Source organism: Armigeres subalbatus, chromosome 3 (assembly GCF_024139115.2).
Source record: "Armigeres subalbatus isolate Guangzhou_Male chromosome 3, GZ_Asu_2, whole genome shotgun sequence".
Lineage (NCBI taxonomy): Eukaryota > Metazoa > Arthropoda > Insecta > Diptera > Culicidae > Armigeres > Armigeres subalbatus.
The window spans coordinates 248,878,129-248,898,898 of record NC_085141.1 but is presented as its reverse complement, the minus strand read 5'-3'; the positions used below and the strand labels follow the sequence as shown (position 1 = coordinate 248,898,898).

Sequence of the window (20,770 nt, the reverse complement as noted above, 5' to 3'; positions counted from 1 at the left end):
TTTTTAAGTATCTAAAAAAAATATAAGAATGTATAAATGTTGAAAATTTTTTTTTGGGTTTTGTCCACGAATTTGTTCTAGTTACTCTTCTGTGCACCGGTGCAAATATTGGCGGAAACAACCGTGTCCGGACAGGAACTGAGTGAAGTGAAAGTTCCCCTCACCATGCTTCCTGTTCACCCACGTCGACACATTGGGGATGAGCCGGACCGCATTGTCCCACTCCTGCTGACACTTCACCATAGAGTCCAGGCTCACTATCTTCCTCACATTTCTGGTATCTCTCCGTTGGTAGCACTCGATATCCTCTGCTACACTGCTAAAAAAGTTTACACATAGCATACAGTCGGGATTCGCTGGTTGGGATTTTAATACTTGGGTCACTTTTTAGTTGGGCCATGGCCCAACTAAAAAGCAACCGTACGTCAAAATTCAATGTAAACACGGAAAACGGGATTGGGCGTCACTGGACATCATTTGTGATGTTCAAGTCGAAATACACGTGTTCAAATGGCTGTCAGTTGACCCAACTAAAAAACCGAATTCGTTAGTTGGGCCGAGGTCGTGGCCCAACCAGCGAATCGCGACTGTACTTTAATGTATGCTCTTTTGAATATAAAGTATTCAAATATGACTTCAAAGTACGCTCTTTCGTGGGAGAATGGGACTACACACAAAAAGGAATCAAATCTAGACCAACATTTGAAAAGGGCGTAACAGCCAAAATTTATTCCTTCGGATTCCTCATATACATACATAGCTATATACATAGACAAAATACTGGAGAGATCAAATTTTGGCTGTTACGCCCTTTTCAAATGTTGGACTAGAAATATTATGCACAATTATGACTATGTTTTATTCACAAATGATGTACTTTTATGCATAAAAATAGGAAAATGTGTAAAACTTATGCCTTTTATGCATCAAATTTTACTCCTTTTGTGGGTAGTTCTATTCTCCCGCAAAAGAGCATACTTTCAGCACACTTTTGCGTGTAGGGTTATGCAGATTGGAATCATCCCTGCGATAACGAAAACTGCCTCCGACGAAATGATTCGGTACGCACTCGCGACTCGGATGGCCAATAGATGAAACACGCTATTCAGCTTCCTCCGGTTACGTTTCGTCTTGAGCGCCGCTCCCCAGGCTGGAACTCCGTCCCTTAGTATCGAGAAAGTATCGCTACTGCTGCCTTTCGCTAACGCACTGATCATTTTAACCGCCTTTTCACAGGAATAGTCCACGTGGGTGTTGAAGTTCAACCGGTCTTCAATCATCACACCTAGATGTCTCAGAGTTCGCACTGCTGGATTACTTTGCAGTTGCTGACCAGCATCACTTCCGTTTTGTGGTGATTCAGCTGCAACTTGACTCCATTCATCCAGGTTTCTACTGCGTCGGTCGCTTCCGCCACCAGAATTTACACCTCCTCCAGTGACTCACCGGTTATCGTCAGGACAACATCATCCTCAAATCCGTAAATCTTTACACCTTTGGGCAACTTCAGCATCAGCACCCCGTTGTACATCACATTCCATAATGTCGGGCCTAGTATGGACCCTTGTGGAACGTCCGCCGTAACCCTGATCGATTTCTGCCCCGAGTTCGTGTCGTAAACCAGAATCCGGTTCAGAAGGTAGCTCCTAAGGATCTTACACAGGAAGTCGGGAATTCGCATTCCATGCAGCGCTACGGCGATGGCCTACCAGCTCGCACTATTGAACGCGTTTTTGACGTCAATCGTCACTACCGCGCAGAACCGATGGCCGTTCATCTTCTTCTTGGACACCCTCTCTGCATCTTCAATGACTGTTCTGATTGCATCCACAGTCGATCTGCCTTTTCTGAATCCAAACTGTTTTACCGATAAGCCAGTCTCACCCTCCGTGAACTGTGTAAGCCTATTAAGGATAACCCTTTCCAGAAGCTTCCCCAGTGTATCCAGCAGACATATGGGCCTATACGATGCTGGATTCTCCGGCGGTTTTCCTGGTTTCGGCAGCAGCACCAGTTTCTGGATCTTCCACGTATCCGGAAAATTACCATCTACTAAACACTTCTGCAGCACCATCCTGAACAGGTCCGGAAACGCCAAAATCGCGATTTTAGAGCCACATTTGGAATTCCATCCGGACCCAGAGCTTTCTTCATCTCGTCATTGGAGACTTGCATACCTGCGGCGGTCACTCGGTCTTCATCTTCTTACGGCGTACGCGGTCACGTCGTAGAACCATGCTGCGGGGAAAGACCGTCCACGATGATCTTCAGCTTGTCCGGACACATTTCGGCTGGCGTCGCTGAACCCTTGATCTTCTTTGTTACGACTCGTTATTGCCCCAAGGATCAGCGTCAGCTTCTCGGCACAACTCCTTGAAGCAGTTGGACTTGCTGATTTGGATCGCCCGTTTGAAAGCCGCTCTAGTTTCACGGAAAACTATCTTTCGCTCCTCTCTGACCATTTCAGACCTTGCCCTCTGAAAGTGGCTCCTAGCTCTAAGACAGACAGCGCAAAGGTTGGCAAGATTTTCGTTTCACCAGTAACTTGGCCGTCGGCTGTTCGTTGGCTCTAATTTCCTCGGCATCGTCGCATCGCAAGCCCTAGCTAGCGTTTCCGTCAGCTGGTCTGCGTCAAGGTTTGCAGCTTCGCTGTCCGCTCGAAACTCTCCAGTTTATGTTCCTCGTCATCGACGGACTGCAGAATGTGACATCGATGATGGACTCCCTGCCATCTCTGCGAAATGTACTAACGGTACCTTCGTTGCCAAATCTTATTTCCAGCTTAGCCAGCGCCTCCAGCAAACTGCAACCTCTGGCGTTAGTCAGTCTGCTTCCCCAATCCACTGCCCAAGCATTAAAATCGCCTCCGATGATCACCAGTTTTTGGCCGATCAGCTTCTCCGTGAGTGAGTCCAGCATCCGGTTATACTGTTCCAAAGTCCACCTTGGGGGTGCGTAACAGCTACACACAAAGATCCTGTTAATTTTGGCGATTACGAAACCCTCGCTTGAGCTGTTTACCACTTCTTGGATAGGGAACTGTCCATCACTTGGATAGCCGCAATCCCTGTAGCATCTGCCACCCAGTTGCCGTAGTCAGAAGGTATCCGATACGGTTCAGCAATAATTGCCAGGTCACACATTGCTTCTGTTGTTGACTGCCACAACAGTTGTTGTGCAGTCCCGCAATGATTGAGCTTTAACTGAATGATCTCCATTAATCTCGGCGCGTCATCGCCTTCTTGTAGGCCGGGCATTGGAAGCTACCCGTCATAAGGTCGTTTTGCAGAGAAGGCATCTTGGTTGCTTCATGCAGTCCCTTGCAACATGTCCTTCCCCACTAAATTTCCTACATAGACATGATCTGTCCGGGCCACTGCAGTTTCACTTATAATGGAACTCGGCAACGTTTTTCTTCTATCAGAAGATAGGGCCGTATGACCCAAAAGCCGCGCCCAGGCTTATGTCCCAGTGGGGATAGACAGATTCTTACCGTCAAGTAAACTCCTCGTGGTCGGTAAAGCAAGACGTGCGTGTATGCAAACTGCTGGTTATTTTGTAGGCCAGCGCTTACGTTCATGCGGTCTAGTCGAGATTGTGCGTTCCGATTGACGTATCTTTTCCCACGCATCATGCAACTGTAGTTGTTGGATGGCTGTTTTAAGAGACGGGCTTGTGTTTGGGCTGGATGAGTTACATGACCACAGTATTGAATTCAATTGAAATCACCAGCAAGGATGACGTTTCCGGTGGGGTGACAAAGGTATTAGGCCAGCGTGCCGCTTCTCTTGTTGCTCTCTGCTCAGTGCCGGAGGGAGCGTAGACATTGCAGACGGTCGTGTCATGCACTCTCAGCCGGCTGTCCAGACTTCACTCGACGTGAGCTAGGACGTGAGTAACCTGAATGTGTTCCTTCATTGCAACAGCTCTTCTCGTGTGGTCACTGATGTGGCTACTGATTAAGTTCGGAGTGCGTTCAGTTTTAGTCATTGGCGTAAATAAGGGGGGGCTAGGGGGGGCTTAGCCCTCCCTAGAAAAAAATAGCCCCCCTAGGATTTGATAAGTTAGTTAGCAGTGATATCAGTTTTCAACATATAGCATAATGAATTACCGAAAAGGTTTGAAAACTAAAGAGTTATCTCTCATATTCATTCTATCATACTTAATGAAATGAGTGGAAGAAAAATTAGCTTGTTTCTGAATTCTGAGAAAGATTCCCTTCAGCATCCGAGAACGATTCTCATCAGAATCCGATAAGAATTCTCACTTCAATCTCTAAAGAATTCTTTTCGGATTCATCGAAGTATTCCAATCGTAATCCAGAAGAATTCCTACTGGATTCTTTGCAATATTGTTAAGCAATACCTTTGGGAATCTGTGAAAAATACCCTTTAAAATCCATAGAAGATTTGCTTTAGAATCTCTCGTTGATTTGCTCCGGAATATCTACAGATTCGTTTTAAGATTGGTTTAGGAATTCCTTGACAAATCAGAACCCTTCGGCGATTTGCTTCGTAATCCTTTGAAGATTTAATTCGGAGTCTTTCGACGTTTTGCAAATGATCTGCAAATGATCCGGCTGACGATTAGCTTCGGAATCCCGCGAAGAATTGCTTCAGAATCATTCGACGTTTTGTTTCGGAATACATCGACGCACACTGGGGATTTTCAAAAGCAAAAGGCTCGAAATTCAATTACTCCAGCTGACGCTGCAAAATTTCCAGAAAGTACATGTTTCCTGAAGGAAAAAAGTGCGATGAATCGATTGCGCGGGGTTTCGTGCTGGGCAGACCATTTTGCCCCTATTCCCCTAAAAATCACAATATTTCTACTATGCCTCAGACTGACGCTGATATTTCTTCAATAAATATATGTTTTCTGAAGGGAAAAAGTGCGATGAATCGTTTGCGTAGGGTTTCGTGATGGGCAGACCCTTTTAAAGTGACCATTTTGCCCCAATTCCCCTGAAATCACAAATTGTTTGCTATGCCTCGAGCTGACGCTGATATTTCTTCAATAATTTTAAGTTTGCTGAAAGGAAAAAGTATGATTGATCGATTGCGCGGCGTTCCATGCTGGGCAGACCACTTTAAAGTGCTCATTTTGCCCCAGCTCCACTGAAATCACAATATTTCTGCTATGCCTCGAGCTGACGCTGATATTTTTTCAATAAATATATGTTTCCTGAAGGGGGAAAATGCGATGAATCAATTGCGCGGGGTTTCGTGCTGGACAGACCACTTTGAAGTGACCATTTTGCCCCAATTCCCCTAAAATCACAATATTTCTGCTATGCCTCGAGCAGCCGCTGATATTTCTTCAATAATTTTAAGTTTGTTGAAAGGAAAAAGTACGATTAATCGATTGCGCGGGGTTACATGTTGGGCAGACCACTTTAAAGTGACCATTTTGCCCCAATCTCCCCAAATTCACAATATTTCTGTAATGCCTTGAGCTGACGCTGATATCTCTTCAATAAATATATGTTTCCAGAAGGGAAAAGTGCGATGAATCAATTTTGCAGAGTTTCGTGCTGGACAGACCACTTTAAAGCGACCATTTCGCCCCAATTCCCCTAAAATCACAATATGTCTGCTATGCCTCGAGCTGACGCTGATATTTGTTCAATAATTTTAAGATTGCTGAAAGAAAAAAGTACTATTAATCGATTGCGTGGGGTTTCATGTTGGGCAGACCACTTTAAAGTGACCATTTTCCCCAATCCCCCCAAATTCACAATATTTCTGTAATGCCTCGAGCTGACGCTGATATTTCTTCAATAAATATAAGGTAAAAAGTCTGATGAATCAATTTCGCGAACTTTCATGCTGGACGGGCCACTTTAAAGTGACCAATTCGCCTCAACTCCCCCAAATTCACAATGCCTCGAGCTGACGATGATTTTTCTTCAATAAATATATGTTTCCTGAAGGGAAAAATGGTGATGAACCGATTGCGCAGGGTTTCGTGCTAGTAGTATATATCAATTGAAAGAAGGAATCAAAGTGATTAACTTGTTTGAAATAAATACTTTAATGAAGTGTTTGATAAAAAGGGATTCATATCTTCCTTTTCCATATCGCACTTTTTTGATTGAGGCAAATTGGGGTGAATTGGGGCAAAATGGTCACTTTCAAGTGGTCTGCCCAACATGAAACCCCGTGCAATCGATGATTCGTACTTTTTCTATTCAGCAAACTTCAAATTATTGAAGAAATATTTGCGTCAGCTCGAGGCATTACAGAAATATTGTAATTTAAGGGGAATTGAGTCAAAATGGTAACTTTAAAATAGTCTGTCCAGCACGAAACCCCGCGGAATCGATTCGTCGCACTTTTTACTTTTAGGAAACTTATAATTATTGAAGAAATATCAGCGTCAGCTCGAGGCATAGCAAAACATTTGTGATTTCAAGGGAATTGGGGCAAAATGGTCATTTTAAAAGGATCTGCTTATCACGAAACCCCACGCAAATGATTCATCGCACTTTTTCCCTTCTGGAAACATATTTTAATTGAAGATATATCAGCGTAAGCTCGAGGCATTAGAGAAATATGGTGATTTTAGGGGAATTGGGGCAAAATGGGCACTTTAAAGTAGACTTCCCAGCACGAAACCCCGCGCAATCGATTCATCGCACTTTTTCCCTTCAGGAAACTTATAATTATTGAAGAAATATCAGCGTCAGCTCGAAGCATAGCAAAAAATTTGTGATTCCAGGGGAATTGGGGCAAAATGGTCACTTTAAAGTGGCCTGCCCAGCACGAAACCCCGCGCAATCGTTTAAACGGATTTTTTCGTTTCAGCAAACTTACAATTATTGAAGAAGCACAGCTCGAGGCAAAGCAGAAATATTGTGATCAGGGGAATCGGGGCAAAATGGTCACTTCAAAGTGGACTGTCCAGCACGAAACTCCGCGCAATTGATTCGTCGCACTTTTTCTCTCCAGGAAACTTATTGTTATTGGAGAAATATCAGCGTCAGCTCGAGGCATAACAGAAATATTGTGATATCAGGGGAATTGAAGCAAAATGAGCACTTCAAAGTGGTCTGACCAGCACGAAACCACGCGCAATCGATTCATCGCACTTTTATCTTCATGTAACCTATAATTGTTGAAGAAATATCAGCGTCAGCTCGAGGCATAGCAAACATTTTGTGATTTCAGGGGAATTGGGGCGAAATGGTCACTTTAAACGGGTCTGCCCATCACAAAACCCTACGCAAACGATTCATCGCACTTTTTCCCTTCAGAAAACATATATTTATTGAAGAAATATCAGCGTCAGTCTGAGGCATAGTAGAAATATTGTGATTTTTAGGGGAATTGGGGCAACTTTAAAGTAATCTGCCCAGCACGAAACCTCGCGCAATCGATTCATCGCACTTTTTCCTTCAGGAAACATGTACTTTCTGGAAATTTTGCAGCGTCAGCTGCAGTAATTGAATTTCGAGCCTTTTGCTTTTGAAAATCCCCAGTGTGCGACGGTTTGCTTCAGAATTTCTCATAGATTTTGTTCAGAGTCCCTTAACGAAATTTTTTTTGGAATCATTCGACGATTTGCTTCGGAATCCTTTAATGATTTACATCGGAATCCCTCAACGATTTGCTTCAACATCCTTGGAGGATTCCCTTCAGGATCGCTGGAGGATTCTTTTCAAAATAACTGAAGGATTAATTCGGAGTCGCTCGACGATTTGCTTCGAAGTCCTTCGACGGATTGCTTCGGAATCCTTCGACGATATACGTCTTCATCCCTGGAACATTGCTCATGAAATACCTGGAACCATCATATTGGAATTCCTGGAGGGTTTTCGACGAAATCCCTGAAATATTCCCGTCGAAATTCCTGAAGGGTGAAGGATCCCTGGTACATTCTCGTCGAAATCCTTGATATTTTTCCGTTAGAATTCCTGAAACATTCCCTCCGAAATCTCTGGTCCCTGGAACATTCCAGTCAGGATCACTAAAGGATTCTCATCAGAATTCTTGGAAGATTCTCGGCGGAATCCATGGAAAGTTGCACTATTTTTTTTCATTTGAGATAGATAGAATATTTATGAAGTATGCAAATATATCCACTGCCTGACGCTACTCGAGCGCAATTCTTGGCTACTTATTCAAAAGGACGTATGTGATTTTGTAAACAAAGATTCAAACGTCGATTTGTCCAATCTGATGGCACTCCCACGCAAACCAATACCACCAACAGGTAGCCGAAGGCTTCCCCTACCTGTATGTGGTGATGATTTGCGTGAGAGTGCTATCAGATTGGACAAATTGACGTTTGAATCTTTGTTTACAAAATCACATACGTCCTTTTGAATAAGTACCCGAGAATTAAACATAGACTGTGAGTTGTTGCCCACACGTGCACACGTGCACGTGCTTGAGAAAAGAGAATAATATGAATGAGTGTGATGGATCCGCAATTGCCTTAGGTGGTTGGACTGCATTTGTCACATTACCGCTGATAACTTGATGAGATGTTAAGATGTTCGAGAATTTTCAAAAAGAGGGTCAATTTCGAAAAAAAATATAAAGGGGCTATAGCCCCCCTAGGCATCGGAGGTAGTTACGCCAATGGTTTTAGTTTGATTCGTGATACATAGTTCCGATGTTTATCGACGCGAGGTTGTATAACGTGAGAGCCATTTGGGCTCATTCACAAATTACATAACGCAACAAGGGGTGGGTGGGTACACAATATTGCGTTACACAATGTTACGGTTTGTCCAGGGGGTGGGTGGGTTTGTTCAGTTCTGTTACGGGTAACGTTTATAATAATTAAATAATATGAAACACGAAATTACTTAATTAATTCAAAGTTGAAAGCATTATTATGTACTATGCAGAGTATGATAGAGATCACTAAAAAATACCAATCCAGCTTTCCACGCTCGGTAATGGCGGCTTGTCGGTGTGAAAAAATCAATCGGTCACTGTAGCATTTGACACTAGCTGGAGGAAAGCTCATTGGCGTTCCTGGGAGAGGGGAAGGGAAAAAAGGCCTTTTCGCAGGTGAGTTTTCCTCCAGCTAGTGTCAAACGCTACAGTGACCGATTGATTTTTTTACACCGACAAGCCGCCATTACCGAGCGTGGAAAGCTGGATTTATCATTTTTGTGAAATTTTGGTAAGACGTTATGCGTCACAGATGGGGGTGGGTGGGTATAAAGGAAATGTTACAAACAAGTCACAGAGGGGTGGGTGGGGGTTCAAATTTGTGTTTTTTTGCGTTATGTAATTTGTGAATGAGCCCTTTATGGATTGTCGTTCTCGTCTCGCTCGTTGTCGCATCGTTGTTTCTTTCCCGGCGGGTGGTCTCGGCTTCGGCTACTTCTAGTCGATGTTGACGAATCGTCCGTGTAGTTGCATGGTCCAATGCACCGAATGAACACAATGACGTTTGAGACGGGCGCTGTTTACTAAAAATGAACACTTGCATGAACTCGATGAATGAAAAAGTATTCATTCTTAGTAAACAGCGCCCGTCTCAAACGTCAATGATGAACTCGGTGCATTGGACCATGGCGGCGGTTTGACTCTGCGATCGCATCGCATTTGCAGGGTTTTTTTTTTGAAGATGTCAACCAAGACCACTTTAGCGCTCTGTGGTTGCGTGCGTGACAATGGAACTGCGCGCACTTTGTTTTTGCAACGGGCTGTGGGACACCGGTCGTGTGATGCTCACGGTCGGTTGGCGTGTTGTTTGATTTAGTGAGCCACGCGGTTTGATCTGACACGCCGGCTGTGGCAGCTCGGGAAAAGCATCTAGCTTTTTAGACCAGCAGCTTCTTGTTCTGCACACAAGAAATTCCAGTGTGATTCTGCAGGAAGCAATCTATCCCTTGTATATACGCTTGCTGACTATCGATTGTGACCCTCGAATCGAAGCTGCGTTTTATCAGCATACGAGCCGACCAAATCCCGAGTGGAATTCCACCAAACTTGAATCCTTCGCTCCACGTCATATTTCGCTCAGCGAGATCACTTCCTCGAACGCACAGAGGAACTCGACGATCTTCTCTTCGGAAACGTTTTCCGGCAAATCGTGCACCTTCACTTCAACACTTCCATCTTTCATAATTATTCGCAACTTGTGCTTCTTCCCCGCAATATTTACTTCATGTTTTGTCGTGCTCGTTCGATCATTGACGAACGCACATTGTTCACTGCGGCGGCACTGGAGTCTCACAACATCCGGCCAAGAACTGTGCGGCAAAAGTCATGCACCTTTTCGAAAAACGGCTCAACCGGGAAGTGCGAGTACTTTATACAAAAAGTGTGCGATGCGGCACGAGCGGATGAAAAATAAACCACCGAATTTAATTCGCTTGACTTTCGGAGAGCGCAATCAAAAATACGTCTGCTCTTCTCATAAGCAGAGGTGTGAATCTTTTTTTACCAGGCTATTTTCCGACATTCTGGCCACGTGGCTGGCCCATCATGTTTTCGTGGTCTGGACAACAGATGTGTCTCCCAATAACTCCTGATGCAACTCGTGTTTCATTCGCCTCTTCCATCTGCCCCACCACTTTTCCATGCTAATAGTTCACTCAAATAAAATATATACAGATCGATTTACGTCTACTAAAGTTGTATATTGTAAGTAGAAATACAATAACCATTCTATGACATAACAAAAAAAACTAATCTGAATCCTACACTAATCCGAAATGTCCATTTCTTCGTCGCTCTCGTCTTCCTCATCCTCCTCACCATCGTTGAACTTTTCTTCCTTTACTTTCAGCCTCAACAAGCTCCCGTCGGCCTGTTTTGCTGATCCATTCCGCATTCGGACAAAGCTTCCAGCCATAGCGTCCTGGTCATCCTCGTCGTCGTCGTTGTCTACTTCGTCTTCCAAGCCATCGTCGTACTCTTCACCGGATGAACCTTCCTGGTCCTTACCGATAACCGAATCCACATCCGAGTCGTCTTCCTCTTGATGAATCAGCACCTGCGCGTTCGAAATTTGATTTGAACTCTTATCCAATCGTTCCGTCCGATCGATTTGACTGACTAGCAATTCCAGACGACCACTGAGCCTAAAAACATATACCATATGATGAGTAGCATCAATAGTTTGAAACTGCGGCGCTTTCAAAATTACTTCGATAGGGAGTTGGCGTGGTCCACTCGGTATTCAATTATTCCCAGGCAGGTTCCAAAGTTAGACAACAGATTCTCTGATCCCAGTGCCATTAACTGACTGGTGTGATTGTGTATCAATGCCTTCAGCCAACATACGGCAGTTGCAACACTATAATAGACAAATTATGATTAAACCGTTCGCCCAAATCCTCTTTCAACCGAAGATACTCACTGAACAGTTTTCTTCTGCATCAGACTAGACAGTTCGTTCAATAGGATGCTGACATACTGCGCTGGAAGTCGTTCCGCCGTTCGCTGTATCAGTTCCAAATCGTTCTTACTGAACACACTGCGCAGGATTTCGGCATCCTTACTGTGGAGGCCTTGCACCAACAAGTGCACCATGTTCTTCTGATTGATTCGGCCGGACTTGGAATCACCATCCGAGGTCAGGGCCAAATTCTCCAAACGAGCTTCCATCGGAATTTCAATTGTTTTCAGCGACTTTTTGCTGGCATTGACCGGATTCAAAAACTCGGCCGTGGATATATCGACGGAGGGAGTTTTCATCTTCAAGTTCTTCTCACTCTTATCTTTGTGCAGACCTTTCGTTTGTTCGCGGATGATGACATTTTGCTTGACGTCCTTATCAATGGTGATTTGTTCGAATTTGAGACTCAACTCGGATCCGTAGCCTACCAGAATTTGTTCCTGGTTTGCGGAAAATTCCACACTGGCGGTTACAATTGGTAACCGATCAACGGCTTTCGAACCTGTCCCAGCCACATCCAGCGCCACTTCGTATGTGTAGTTCGCTTTGAGTGGTTTGTTGATGGTGATTCTGAATTCAAAACAGATAAATTAGAATTTTAATTTCTATGGCACTTTATTAATTTGTTTTTGGGGTTTCACACCAAAGTATTTTTTCCACAGATAGCTACTTACTTGTCCAAACTTTTTACAAAGTAATGTGCTACACCGGTCCTGGAAACTGCTACCAGATGCAGCTTATTGCCCACCACTCGGGCAGATAAATACTCTGGAGCGTCATCCAGTGTGAACAATCCAATGGGTGCCCTTTCATCCCCTTCGGTTGACCACAATGAAACATTCCGATCGTTCACCGATCCTGTTAGCACATAAACCTGACCGTCCTCGCTGACTATTTTCCTCGTCAGAATCGTATTCGAAGTATGGCCTACGAATGTTTTTACCGCATGACCATCTTCCAAATCCCATAGCTTCAACTGCTTGGACCCGGACAAAACCGTGGATCCTGCTTCGATCACTGCCAAACAGCTCAATTTTTCTACCCCCAAATTGTGAACCTTCCTTTGCTCGCATTCGCGCAGATTCCATTCGATCACCTTTCCGTCGGAACCGGCTGTGAACAGGCAATCACCCTCGCCGACGCAAATGGCTGCTATCGGGCCCGAATGTCCAGAGCCTTTGAACACCTTCTCGATGTTGGCCGAAGCCAAACCGTAGAGTGCCACTCCTCCCTTACTTGTTCCGAAAACCACACAAGTCTGAGATGGAGTGCCCACTCCTGCTCCACTGCTTCTTTTCTTCTTTTTCTTGGCACTGCTCTGACCACCGATTTCAACCCAAGCGAAGCAGGTGCACGGAACATTCAGGTGCAGGTTCGGAGTATAAATCTGATTCACGTTGCTCGTTTCAACGTCGTAAACGACCAGCTTTCCCTGGCTGTTGATGAAAGCGAAATACTTCCCATCCCGGGAGTACTCACGGGCACACGTTGTAGACATGTCACAAAACTACAGGAACCACTTTTAAAACGGAAAGTAGAATCAAAACCCTTTGAGAAATTATCCGACGGACATCCACCTCAAAAACAGCGTGTTTCACGTTGAAGACGTCTCGCTCGAACACAAACAACCCGCCGCAGTGAAGAAACGTCAAACGCAGCTTTGTTTTGAATAATGAAGTGGTATAAAATAATGACGTTTCGGAATGTGCACGTTCACGTTATATACACTGAAACAAATTCAATATAAATTTTAATTAGGAATATTGCTGTTTCAGAGATAAATTTCCTCTCTCCGGTTCAATTTTCAAACTACCGAAGCTGTCAATTCATACTTTTTCTCTGCTGTTCTCATGGCATCCTGCGATGAAAACGGCAAATATCAGATTTTTGTTTCAGTGTATTGCAGATTTTTAGGCTTGCGGTAGAACTTTCACAGCTGCGGAAGAACTTTGCGGAATCCGCAAAATGGAATAGGGTAGAGAACCATTTGGGCAGCACCCCCTATTCCCGTCAGCAACGTTCATTACTCGAGCGCATTACACCCAAATTACTTGTTTTTTAGTACATGGTAAGTTTCTGTCGATATGTACACAGCAAAAAATAATGTAATGTGCATCGACGTAATCATAACGATTTACTAAAAATCGCGATGTAACCAAAAATATGTTATGCAAAATAATGTTGTTTCAATGTGATATTACATCACTCTTTGAATTACACAGAATCTAAATCATCATTTCTCTTTACGTATAATTTGTGTAATATTAAATGCCGAAATAAATTAAAATTACATACAAACAAATGCAACCCATCGGTTCTATATGTATTTGTGTTATATCACACAGAATTGATGTAATTTCACATTCTTTAAAATTGTAATTTTCAATCTCGCAACACTGCCGAGACTGACGTGCATGCATGCATCAGATAGTTTCTGGCGGTGGTACGCCATGTTTGTTTTCGAGCTCTTTGAGCAAAAGGTTTCTTTTGGTTTTTTCGGTGTCGAATATAAATCGTAAGTATTTATTGCTAAAAAAAATATCATGCGCCAGTTAATCCGTAAACAATATTCTAGATGAATCGTCGAATACATCAACCGTTCCAATTCTGTCTCCATGCAACTCGGCGCCGATGAGTTCGACATCCATTCCGGCTCGTTTACCAACGGCCCGTTCAACAATGCCAACTACATCTACGCCCGAGTCTACGCCATCACGCAGTTTATCGCCACTCGCTCTCGGTCTTCGTCCTCAAACTGTACGGACTGGACCACTTCCTCCAGAGCTACATAATGCAGATAGCCGACGAGCCTTTCACCATTCCAATTTTGTTGTGCTCACCGAAGTGCTCAGCCTGATAATGGATCTGGCCGTGGACAAGGATCTCAATGTGTTCAAGCTGGACAGCTTGGAGGAGGTCGCGCTCAAGCTGGCGAAAATAGCCGAAACACTGGCGATTCGATGTTTCCAAATTGTAGCCGGTTGTTTTGCAGGGATTGAGCAAATCGTGCTGCTGAAAACGGTCCTGGAGATTATATCCGGACCGATGCCGAGGTTGCGAGCGCTCCAAGGAGAATGTAAGTAAATAATCGCGTTGAATTTTTAATCCTTTCTGCTTCCTGACTGGAATCCATCCGGGATTCTGACGAGAATCCATTCGGGATTTTGACAAGATTTCAATGGGAATCCTTTCGAAATTTCGACGGGAATCTTTTCGGGATTCCGATGGGAATGCAATTCCGATTAATAATGCAATTTGAAACTGGAAAAATATCAAATAACCAGCGACAGAGAAAAGAAAAAATATGAGAAAAATATTAAAAAGAATTCCAAGGTAAATTAAATAGAACAATAATCCTTTCCGGAATTCCAATGGGAATCATTTCAGAGCACGAAGGGATTCCTTTCAGGAGTCCGACGGGAAACCTATCAAAAATTCCGACAAACATCCTTACGGGGTCTCTACAGGAATTCTTTCATGATTCCTACGGGAGTCCTTTCAAGATTCCTACGAGAATCCTTTCAAGATTTCGACGGGAAACCTTTCATGATTCCGACGGGAATCCTATCGGGATTCTAACAGGAAACCTTTCGGGATTCCGATGGGAATCCTCTCAGGATTGCGACGGGAATACTTTCGGTATACCGACGAGAATTTTTACGGGACTCCGAAGGGAATTTACGGGATTCTGAATGGAATTCTTTCAGGATTCCGTCGGGAATCCTTTTGGGATTCCGACGGGCATCCTTGGGAGATAATGACGGAATTCCTTTCGGTATTCTGACGGGAATCCTTTCAGGAATATGGGAATATTTTTGGGATTCCTTCGGACATTCTTTCGAAAATATATAGGAAATCGTTTCGAGATATTGACGGGAATCCTGTCGTGTTTCCGACGGGAGTCCTGTCCTGTCAGAAAGGAATCATTTCGGGATTCCCACGGGAATACTTTCAGGATTTTAACGGGAATCCTTTCGAGATTCCGACGAGAGTACTTTCGGGATTCCGACGGGAATCCTTTCGGAATTCCGACGGGAATCCTTTCGGGATTCAATCGGGAATCCTTCCGGGATTCCGATGGAAATTCTTTCGGGATTTCAACGGGAATCCTTTTGGAATTCCGACGGAAATCCTCTTGGGATTCCGACGGGAATCCTCTCGGGATTCCGAAGGGAATACTTTCAGGAATCCGAAGGGAATACTTTCAGAATTCAGATGGGAATTCTTTCAGGATTTCGATGGGAATCATTTCGGTATCCCGACGGGATTTCTTTCTGAATGCCGACGGGAATCCTTTCGGGATTCCGACGGGAATCCTTTCGGGATTCCGACGGGAATCCTTTCGGGATTCCGACGGGAATCCTATCGGGATTCGACGGAATCCTTTCGATTCCGACGGAATCCTTTCGACGGAATCTTTCGATTCCGACGGAATCCTTTCGGGATTCCGACGGGAATCCTTTCGGGATTCCGACGGGAATCTTTTCGGGGTTCCGACGGAGATCGTTTCGAGATTTCGACGGGAATCCATTCGGGATTCCGACGAGAATCTTTTCGATTCCGACGGAATCTTTCGATTCCGACGGAATCTTTTCGGGATTCCGACGGAATCCTTTCGGGATTCCGACGGGAATCCTTTCGATTCCGACGGAATCTTTCGATTCCGACGGGAATCCTTTCGGGATTCCGACGGGAATCCTTTCGGGATTCCGACGGAATCCTTTCGATTCCGACGGAATCCTTTCGGATTCGACGGAATCCTTTCGAGGATTCCGACGGAATCCTTTCGATTCCGACGGAATCCTTTCGGGATTCCGACGGAATCCTTTCGGGATTCCGACGGAATCCTTTCGATTCCGACGGAAATTTTCGGGATTCCGACGGGAATCCTTTCGGGATTCCGACGGAATCCTTTCAATTCCGACGGAATCCTTTCGGGATTCCGACGGGAATCCTTTCGGGATTCCGACGGGAATCCTTTCAGGATTCCGACGGAATCTTTCGGGATTCCGACGGAATCCTTTCGATTCGACGGGAACTTTCGATTCGACGGAATCCTTTCGGGATTCCGACGGGAATCCTTTCGATTCCGACGGGAATCCTTTCGGGATTCCGACGGGAATCCTTTCGGGATTCCGACGGGAATCCTTTCGGGATTCCGACGGAATCCTTTCAGGATTCCGACGGAATCCTTTCGGGATTCCGACGGGAATCCTTTCGGGATTCCGACGGGAATCCTTTCGGGATTCCGACGGAATCCTTTCGGGATTCCGACGGAATCCTTTCGGGATTCCGACGGGAATCCTTTCGGGATTCCGACGGAATCCTTTCGGGATTCCGACGGAATCCTTTCAGGATTCCGACGGGAATCCTTTCGGGATTCCGACGGAATCCTTTCGGGATTCCGACGGAATCCTTTCGGGATTCCGACGGGAATCCTTTCGGGATTCCGACGGGAATCCTTTCGGGATTCCGACGGAATCCTTTCGATTCCGACGGGAATCCTTTCGGGATTCCGACGGAATCCTTTCGGGATTCCGACGGGAATCCTTTCGGGATTCCGACGGAATCCTTTCGGGATTCCGACGGAATCCTTTCGGGATTCCGACGGGAATCGCTTTCCGAGATTCGACGACGGGAATCCTTTCGGGATTCCGACGGGAATCCTTTCGGGATTCCGACGGAATCCTTTCGGGATTCCGACAGGAATCCTTTCGATTCCGACGGAATCCTTTCGATTCCGACGGAATCCTTTCGGGATTCCGACGGGAATCGCTCGGGATTCCGACGGAATCCTTCGGGATTCCGACGGGAATCCTTTCGGGATTCCGACGGGAATCCTTTCGATTCCGACGGGAATCCTTTCGGGATTCCGACGGGAATCCTTTCGGGATTCCGACGGGAATCCTTTCGGGATTCCGACGGGAATCCTTTCGGGATTCCGACGGGAATCCTTTCGGGATTCCGACGGGAATCCTTTCGGGATTCCGACGGGAATACTTTCGGGATTCCGACGGGAATCCTTTCGGGATTCCGACGGGAATCCTTTCGGGATTCCGACGGGAATCCTTTCGGGATTCCGACGGGAATCCTTTCGGGATTCCGACGGGAATCCTTCCGAGATTCCGACGGGAATCCTTTTGGGATTCCGACGGGAATCCTTTCGGGATTCCGACTAGAATCTTTTCGGGATTCCAACGGGAATCCTTTCGGGATTCCGACGGGTATCCTTTCGGGATACCGACGGGTATCCTTTCGGGTTTCCGACTGGCATCCTTCCGGGATTCCGACGGGAATCCTTTCGGGATTCCGACGGGAATCCTTTCGGGATTCCAAGGGGAACCTTTCGGGATTCCTACGGGAATGCTTTTGGGAAGAGAATTCTTTTGGGGTTCTGAAAGAATCCCTCCCGAATTCTGAAGCGAATCCTTTCGGGGTGCTGAAGAGAATTCTTTTGGGGTTCTGAATAGTATCCTTTCGGGATTCTGAAGAGAATCCTTTCGGGATTCTGAAGCGAATCCTTTCGGGGTGCTGAAGAGAATCCTTTTGGGGTTCTGAATAGCATCCTTTCGGGATTCTGAAGCGAATCCTTTCGGGATTCTGAAGAGAATTCTTTTGGGGTTCTGAATAGTATCCTTTCGGGATTCTGAACTGAATTCTTTCGGGATTCCCGGAAGGATGCCCTTTGGAATCCCGGAAAGATTTCCTTTGGAATCCCGGAAGGATTCCCTTTGGAATCCCGGAAGGATTCCCTTTGGAATCCCGGAAGGATTCCCTTTGGAATCCCGGAAGGATTCCCTTTGGAATCCCGGAAGGATTCCCTTTGGAATCCCGGAAGGATTCCCTTTGGAATCGGAAGGATTCCCTTTGGAATCGGAAGGATTCCCTTTGGAATCGGGAAGGATTCCTTTGAATCGGAAGGATTCCTTTGGAATCCCGGAAGGATTCCCTTTGGAATCGGAAGGATTCCCTTTGGAATCCCGGAAGGATTCCTTTGGAATCGGAAGGATTCCTTTGGAATCCCGTAAGGATTCCCTTTGGAATTCCGGAAGGATTCCCTTTGGAATCCCGGAGGGATTCCCTTTGGAATCCCGGAAGGATTCCCTTTGAATCGAAAGGATCCTCGGAAGGATTCCCTGGAATCGGAAGGATTCCCTTTGAATCGGAAGGATTCCTTTGGAATCCCGGAAGGATTCCTTTTGGAATCGGAAGGATTCCTTTGGAATCGGAAGGATTCCTTTGGAATCCCGGAAGGATTCCCTTTGGAATCCCGGAAGGATTCCTTTGGAATCCCGGAAGGATTCCTTTGGAATCCCGGAAGGATTCCTTTGGAATCGGAAGGATTCCTTTGGAATCCGGAAGGATTCCTTTGGAATCCCGGAAGGATTCCTTTGGAATCCCGGAAGGATTCCTTTGGAATCCCGGAAGGATTCCTTTGGAATCCGGAAGGATTCCCTTTGGAATCGGAAGGATTCCTTTGGAATCCCGGAAGGATTCCCTTTGGAATCCCGGAAGGATTCCTTTGGAATCCCGGAAGGATTCCTTTGGAATCGGAAGGATTCCTTTGGAATCCCGGAAGGATTCCTTTGGAATCCCGGAAGGATTCCTTTGGAATCCCGGAAGGATTCCTTTGGAATCCGGAAGGATTCCTTTGGAATCCCGGAAGGATTCCTTTGGAATCCCGGAAGGATTCCTTTGGAATCGGAAGGATTCCTTTGGAATCCCGGAAGGATTCCCTTTGGAATCCCGGAAGGATTCCCTTTGGAATCCGGAAGGATTCCCTTTGGAATCGGAAGGATTCCTTTGGAATCCCGGAAGGATTCCTTTGGAATCCCGGAAGGATTCCTTTGGAATCGGAAGGATTCCTTGAGGAATCCCGGGAGGATTCCATTTGGAATCCCGGGAGGATTCCTTGTGGAATCCCGGGAGGATTCCTTGTGGAATCCCGGGAGGATTCCTTGTGGAATCCCGGGAGGATTCCTTGTGGAATCCCGGGAGGATTCCTTGTGGAATCCCGGGAGGATTCCTTGTGGAATCCCGGGAGGATTCCTTGTGGAATCCCGGGAGGATTCCTTGTGGAATCCCGGGAGGATTCCTATTGGAATCGGAAGGATTCCCTTTGGAATCCCGGAAGGATTCCTTTGGAATCGGAAGGATTCCTTTGGAATCCCGGAAGGATTCCTTTGGAATCGGAAGGATTCCTTTGGAATCCCGGAAGGATTCCTTTGGAATCGGAAGGATTCCCTTTGGAATCCCGGAAGGATTCCTTTGGAATCCGGAAGGATTCCCTTTGGAATCCCGGAAGGATTCCTTTGGAATCCCGGAAGGATTCCTTTGGAATCCCGGAAGGATTCCCTTTGGAATCCGGAAGGATTCCTTTGGAATCCCGGAAGGATTCCTTTGGAATCGGAAGGATTCCTTTGGAATCCCGGAAGGATTCCTTTGGAATCGGAAGGATTCCTTTGGAATCCCGGAAGGATTCCTTTGGAATCCCGGAAGGATTCCTTTGGAATCGGAAGGATTCCTTTGGAATCCCGGAAGGATTCCTTTGGAATCCCGGAAGGATTCCTTTGAATCCGGAAGGATTCCCAATCGGAAGGATTCCCTTTGGAATCCCGGAAGGAATCCTGGAAGGATTCCCTTTGGAATCCTGGAAGGATTCCCTTTGGAATCCCGGAAGGATTCCCTTTGGAATCCCGGAAGGATTCCCTTTGGAATCCCCGAAGGATTCCCTTTGGAATCCCCGAAGGATTCCCTTTGGAATCCCGGAAGGATTCCCTTTGGAATCACGGAAGGATTCCCTTTGGAGTCCCAGAAGTATTCCTTAAGGTATCCCAGAAGGATTCTTTTTGGAGTCTCAGAAGAATTCCTTTTGGTATCCCAGAATGATTATTTTTGGAGTCCCAGTATGATTCTTTTTGTAGTCTCAGAAGGATTTCTTCTGGAATTCTGGAGGATGACTTTTGAAATCCCTGAAAGAATTCCTTTTGGAATGCAAAAGCATTCTTCTTGGATTCCCAGAAGGATTCTCTTTGTAATTCTAGAAGGGTTCTTTTTTTGGAATCCCAAGAGGATTCCTTTCGGTATCCACGAAGGACTCCTTTTGAAATCTCAGAAGGATTTCTTTCGGAATACCAGGATTATTTTTGGTGTCCCAGGATTCTTCTTGGAATCCCAGAAGGTTTCCTTTTTGAGTCCCATAAGGATTATTTTTGGAGTACCACAAGAATTTTTTTAGGAGTCCTAAAAAGATTATTTTTTGAATCCCAGAATGATTATTTTTAGAATCCCGGAAGGATTCGCTTTAGAATCCCGGGAGGATTCGTTTTCGAATACCGGAAGGATTCCCTGTGGAATCCCAGAAGAATTCTTTTTGGAATCCCAGAAGGATTTTTTTTTGAAT

At 45.5% G+C, this 20,770-nt stretch overlaps 1 protein-coding gene across 1 annotated transcript; it reads right to left on the bottom strand.

Moving 5' to 3' along the window:
• Nucleotides 1-10,585: 10,585 nt before the first annotated feature.
• Nucleotides 10,586-13,014, bottom strand: LOC134223312 (WD repeat-containing protein 43). Its single transcript, XM_062702468.1, has 4 exons — nucleotides 12,042-13,014; nucleotides 11,329-11,937; nucleotides 11,116-11,265; nucleotides 10,586-11,050 (listed from the first exon to the last, which is right to left on the bottom strand). Exons 1-4 carry the CDS (start codon nucleotides 12,863-12,865, stop codon nucleotides 10,672-10,674), a joined length of 1,962 nt encoding a protein of 653 aa, XP_062558452.1. The 5' UTR covers nucleotides 12,866-13,014; the 3' UTR covers nucleotides 10,586-10,671.
• Nucleotides 13,015-20,770: the final 7,756 nt, after the last annotated feature.

Bases quoted from the DNA above. Each gene is read 5' to 3' on its own strand.
- LOC134223312 (XM_062702468.1), bottom strand. From the start codon at position 12,865: ATGTCTACAACGTGTGCCCGTGAGTACTCCCGGGATGGGAAGTATTTC. The intron at 11,266-11,328 runs GTGAGTATCTTC...TGTCTATTATAG, and splicing joins ATGCAGAAGAAAACTGTTCA to TGTTGCAACTGCCGTATGTT. The intron at 11,051-11,115 runs GTAATTTTGAAA...ATATGTTTTTAG, and splicing joins CACGCCAACTCCCTATCGAA to GCTCAGTGGTCGTCTGGAAT.